At 53.6% G+C, this 5,785-nt stretch overlaps 2 protein-coding genes across 2 annotated transcripts; one reads left to right on the top strand and one right to left on the bottom strand.

Moving 5' to 3' along the window:
• Positions 1 to 318: 318 nt before the first annotated feature.
• BJX68DRAFT_260082 (N-acetylglucosamine-6-phosphate deacetylase) lies at positions 319 to 1,815 on the bottom strand (the record flags this gene model as incomplete). Its single annotated transcript, XM_071043819.1, has 3 exons — positions 319 to 571; positions 681 to 1,360; positions 1,465 to 1,815. The coding sequence occupies 3 exons, from the start codon at positions 1,813 to 1,815 to the stop codon at positions 319 to 321; spliced, it is 1,284 nt and encodes a 427-aa protein (XP_070891876.1).
• A 687-nt stretch (positions 1,816 to 2,502) lies between these two features.
• BJX68DRAFT_273692 (hexokinase family protein) lies at positions 2,503 to 4,439 on the top strand (the record flags this gene model as incomplete). Its single annotated transcript, XM_071047522.1, has 4 exons — positions 2,503 to 3,014; positions 3,074 to 3,188; positions 3,277 to 3,752; positions 3,812 to 4,439. The coding sequence occupies 4 exons, from the start codon at positions 2,503 to 2,505 to the stop codon at positions 4,437 to 4,439; spliced, it is 1,731 nt and encodes a 576-aa protein (XP_070891875.1).
• Between the last annotated feature and the right edge of the window lie 1,346 nt (positions 4,440 to 5,785).

Below are 5,785 nucleotides of genomic sequence, written 5' to 3'. Positions count from 1 at the left end.
CTTTTTTTTGTTGTCCAGGAGACACCTCGACTTGAGCTTATGACCGCTGTTTTGTTGTCACAGATACCCACCTCCGATCTGTTTGCAGAGGTCCTCATGGATTCCGGTTTTGCGCAGGATGCTACCTTTGCTGCCATCGATATGACTTTGAGCGACACGCCGCAGTAGAATAGGTACAGGTACTCGAAACTCTACGATCAATATATTAGACTCCCATCTACCTGTTTATAATGGCATAATCTTCTATAATTTTTCTACAGTGGCTGGTCTCTTCATTCAAATCCTGATCTTGACAGTACCCGCGATCAGACTGGGTGCTTAGTCTGTTCGTGTAAAACACCGCTTGCCGAATTTCCATACTTCATCAACTTGAAGCTCTCGTGAGTCGTTCCCTCCATCTGACCACGACAAAACGACCAGATCAGCGTCAGCACCAACTTTGAGAGTCCCTTTCGTGTCTTCACACCGAAGCATTCGGGCAGGAGTAGCCGTCACCGTTTGAAGTGCCTCGGCTGCTTCGCATCCGGTCCAACGAATGAGGTTTGAAACACACTGTAGCAGCGTAGTTGTTCTATCAACCAGTAAGAGAAAACGCGATTAGCACTGCACTTTAGTCTTATTGGATGCTGCCTAATACCATGCAAGCATCAAACACGATTGGATTCAGAAACAAGACTTACCCGCCAGCGATCGTATCCGACCCTTCGAGAAAGAGCTTCTCCCCTTTCTTGACTACCTTCCGTTGTAGCGTCCACTCGTAGGTTCCATCTGGAAGATCAAACCCGGTCGCCGCGGTGCCGTCCGTGGTGAGGATGCAGCCCTCCCTGTGCACCGCCCAAGCCATCCTCACGCAACTAGGCGCGACATGAATGCCGTCTGCGATGAGTCCAAAGAAGGGCCGCTCCCTGGGCGGAGCTGCAAGATCCGTCTCGGGCGCACCGATCAGCCCGACGAGCCCAGGACTACGATGCAGGCAGGGTTCCATCGCATTGTACAGGTGTGTGAGCATCGTGGCGCCGGCCCGGACGCCGGCCAGACCTTGCTCGTATGTAGCCGGCGAGTGGCCCAGTGAGCAGATGATTCCGTACTCGTGCGTCAAGGCGCGGATGGTCTCTAGCATCCCTGGAAGCTCAGGTGCCAGGGTAATCTTTCTGATTGCGGGAATGGGGGCTGCGAGGCTCTCCTGTCCGTAAAAGTCTCGAATGCTCTGTATGCCGTTGGCAGGTTCCAGCAAAAAGTCAGAGGGATGGGCGCCTTTTCTTTCACGGCTGAGAAACGGCCCTTCACAGTGGCAGCCCAAGGACTCGGCTCCTAAATCGTGGTCGCGTTGAGAACCATTAGGGCGGACAATAGGCAAGGCCTGTAAAAAAAAGTCAGGCGAGCTACTCGAGAATAACATGTTTCAATGTCATAAAGCAGATTATCCAGATGTCGGGCCGTCAATGTAGAAGCGTCCCAACTTACAAGCCGATAGGTTTGAGCGTCAGAAGTCACCAGTGTCGGAAGGAAGCTCGTCACACCCATTTCAAGGATTCCTCGGGATGCTCTCCGGAACGAAGAAGCATAAGACTCGATATTATCCACGGGAACATCGGAGAAGTCAACACCCTTGGCTCCGTTGAGCTGAACCTCCAGTAGGCCTGGCGAGAGGATGCGACCGGCCAAGTCAACGACCAAAGCCTTGTCAACGCGAGGATCGGTTTTATCAATGATCTTTCCTGTGCTGGTATCAATGAACAAGTCCTCCCGCTTGGCCTTGCCGCAGCAGGCCAGCAGACCGTTGGTGAAGCGGACGATCGATGATTCGGTTGCCATTGCGTCTTCTGTTGAAGTTGTTGTGATCTGTTCTCGAGCAGACGTGACCTCTTCGTCGGGGAGCGAATCGATACCCGCCTATCTATCGCTTCACAGGATCTGATAGTCGAGGGTCAACCCTGCGAGGCGACGAGTAATTTTTCCTGGGCTGAGGGACCGCCCTCAGCTGCCTCTGTATGTCACCCTGCCGACAGGCTCCACGCAAAAAGACAGTAAAGCTGTGATCATGGGCTGAACAAGGCATAGCGAGAGACCTGTTTGGAACTGGATTTTGATTGGATTCTCCGAGGACCTTGGAGGGGATACCTACTACATAGTCCTTACCCAACAGTGCCACAACCGGCCCCGGTGGGGATGACCTTCTGTGCCACCGTGACACAAGTGGGGCCGCGGCTCCGAGGTACCTCTGTGCACAAAACCAGTATGGAGGAGGAACTGTTGCAAGATGTTGGGTCTATCATAATCTTTTCCCATTTTGTGTAGGCTAGAGGATCAAGCACAGTCGGGTTCCACCTGATGGTAATTTGCAGGGCATAAAAGAGAGTGCTGGCGATGTGTCTGAGTTCTAGGGAGATAAGATACCTCTCGCAGGCGACTCGCTATCTGCAGCCATGTCCCATTCCACCAGCCAAGGTCGATAGCTGGTAACCTCGTTATCGTGTCAGTTGCCCACGCAGCCGGTTCAACATGCAGTGCACGCGCAGTGCGGCCGAAGCGCCCGCGAAAGTGCCATCCCCTCCACCATCAACCACCAAGGAGCAGTTCATCGACCATGTGGTTTCGAGCTTCACAGCGGCTCTTGGCCCTGAAACGCTTTATGAACAATCATTGGAACTCACCCAGTCCTTGAGGAGTAAGCTGCATCTCCCAGATTCACTGGCCATGCTGCCTTCTTTTGTGGACCGCCTGCCGACTGGCAAAGAGCAAGGAGACATCTTGGCCATTGATATTGGAGGGTCCACCATGCGCGCTGCCATTGTGTCCCTGGACCCGTCCGCCGTCATTCCAATAAACCGACTCAGAGTTCGAAAGCAGCAGGCTTGGCCCATCACAGTCCATGTCAAATCGCTCTCGGGCACGGAATTCTTCAGGTGGATCGCGGGCAACATCCAGGGCTTTCAGTCTCAGTGGACGCGGACTGATCTGGGCTTCGAGCTCGGTGCCCTCCCTGCCGGCCTCGTGTGGTCTTTTCCACAAGAGTAGGCGTATCCCGCTCCCTTCGCAGCTGTCAGGATAATGGCTAATATAAGCTGAATAGTCAATTCGAGCTTAGCGATGGACATCTACGGGAGATGGGGAAGGGATTCATCGTTGGCCGCGAGTTGCAGGGGCAGTCAATCAAGAAGTGCTTGTACAGGGCATTTGCGGAAAAGGTGGGTCGATTGCATTCCTTGCGGTGCGAATCCATTCCCCAGTATTTCTAGCGCGGTGCTAGGTCGGAATCTGACGCTATCCCATTAGGGCCTCGAGATCCGATTAGAAGCGATCCTGAATGACAGCGTGAGCGCCCTTCTCGCTCTGTCCTACATCGACCCCTCCACCGAATTAAGCATCATAGCAGGGACCGGGTTCAACGGCGGATTGCGCCTACCAGCCACTGCCTTTAGCTCCTCAAAGCTGAAACACCGGCCAAACCTTCGAGACGAAACGACGCAAAAGGAGACGGAAATACTCGTTGACGCCGAGCTCTCCGTTGTCGGGCAAGGGATTCTCCCTCGGGTACAAACGATATGGGATTCTCGGGTCGCTGCGTTGTTGCCATTTCAGCCGGACCTACTCGGGTTAGAGCTTCATGTCGGAGGGTTGTTTCTCGGTGAGCTCGTTCGCCAGGTCGTTGTCGACGCAATCAACACTGTGGGCCTCTTTGGTGGATATTTGCCTGAGCTGGTTCAAGCACCCATGAGCTGGGAACTGCGGCATGGTGCGATCCTGGAAAGGTATGAGGACTCATTGTCTAGACTTTTATTTGTACACAGTTTAACCGAATCCCGTAAAGTTCCAGCCCGGAGCTGGCAGCAGCGGACGTCGACCTGGGACAGTGCATCGCAGAATCCTTCGGCCTTCCATTCAAGCCGTCTATGGAGGACACCTACCTCGTGCGGCAAATCTGTCGCGCAGTCACAACGAGAGCTGCTGCATATGTCGCGGTTGCAGCCTACTCGCTGAGAAGTCTTCAGGTTCTATCTCGAAATACAAACAATGAGGTGGATGTGTCAAAGGTCTCTTGCCTGGGCTCTGTTATTGAAAAGTACCCAGGTTTTATGACCAAGTGCCAGGAGTATCTTGATCAACTTCAGCGGGTTTCCGGGAAGTCTGGGCCGCAATTCGGTCCTCTCCAACTTCAAGCATGTCCCGATTCGAGTCTGACTGGTGTAGCTGTCGCTGCCTTGTTGGGAAAGACGCAGGGAGCCGATACAGCGAGCACTAGAATGTCGTCTCCACCACCGGGAAATTTTTCGGGAGGAAAGAACATGCCGCAATCATGTGTTGTTGTTGGCAAGACGACCGAAAATTCAATGGAGTCGACGAGCCAAGGAAGTGGCATCGATGAAGATCCACCCAGAGAACGACTGGGCATCTGGGATTGGTTTCGAAGATTCATGGGTTGTCGCGGGCCGGAATAGATCTGGACACCTGTTTATATAGTTACAATAAAGCGAAGCACAAAAGTTTCATCCTCCTAATACGCGGGAAATATCACATGGAACAATTCATCCTCCTATACCCTAAATCGTTTGTGCTCCAGGTGCGTGTAGTACGGTTTGGCGCGATACAGTTCGCCACTAGTCTCTGAGCCCGTTTCAATATGGCACCAAGGATGCGGCCAGTAAACTGGCTCGATAGGAGGCTGCCACCCACCGATGCCTATGGGTATGTACTTGTAGCGGGATTGGGTCTCGGCGGATTGTGTTGGGCCGCTATCTGGCTCTGTACGCTGCTTCTTGGAGGCATCGCCGTTTGTTTGCTCTGCAACGGATACTGTAGATTTTGTCAGAGCCGTATGGGATGATCTATCCTCTGGTACGGTGGAATGATCTGGCGTAAGTGGCGAAATAGAAAGTGTATCTGCGGGGACAGATCCAGATTCACGTGCACTATGATGGGATGACGGGCCGTCGTGGATACCAGGCGCCCAAGGCACTGCATCTGGGTTGAGTTCGGGAATGGCATCTTGTCTACATGGTGCGGCTGTAGACGTGAGATGATGTCCTGACAACTGGCCGCGGCCTGTGTTATCGGTAACACCGTGCTGACTCTCATATACAGCACGAGCAACGGCCGCCTCTTGCTCCATTGGTTGGTCGGGTCCCAGAATACTAGTTGTAGTTGTGAGTAGAGACTCTATTGGGTTCATCCAGTCCCACATCGCTTGGGAATAAATGAGTTCCTGCGAAGGGTCGCCGATCGCAGATGAAGAGTACAGGTCGAAAAACGAGACCTCCGGAGCTGACGTCCAATCCGGCGCCGAAGGGCCAGAAAGATGCAGGTCAAGTCCAGCCATGTCGTTTTCCGGCCGGGGCATATCCCATTCAGATATCTGGGGCACTTCAGACGCACAAAAGCTCTTCGGGCTCCGGCCCCGGACTGTAAGAAAGGACGACCCGAGCTCAGCAAGGGTACTACAGGTTCCGTCCTCCCACGATGCCATTATCGCGATAATCAACTTAAATTGCTGTCGAATTTCCCTTCTCCGCTTCCCATTATTTGCTGTGGCCGACCGAAACTGAAGTCTCTCCCATGCGAATTGAATCTCGAGATGCTCCGAGCTCGTGGCAGAGCCATCTTGCTCTCGGCTCGGCGGAAGCAACGGGATGTCAACTGGCCGCGCACCCCGTTCAGCTATCGCATTCGATCTGTTGGCGCCTGAGGTGAGAGCAACTTCGGTCGCATCCCAGGATTCCACAGCCCTAAGGCGAGCAAGCAAGCCGGTGATTTTGGGATCCTGTGCGGTGGGATCGCGACCCGTCCC

Source organism: Aspergillus pseudodeflectus (assembly GCF_044049435.1).
Source record: "Aspergillus pseudodeflectus strain CBS 756.74 chromosome Unknown BJX68scaffold_137, whole genome shotgun sequence".
In the NCBI taxonomy this organism is placed as follows: domain Eukaryota; kingdom Fungi; phylum Ascomycota; class Eurotiomycetes; order Eurotiales; family Aspergillaceae; genus Aspergillus; species Aspergillus pseudodeflectus.
Note: the sequence above shows the minus strand (reverse complement) of the source record. Positions and strands in the feature narration are given on the sequence as shown.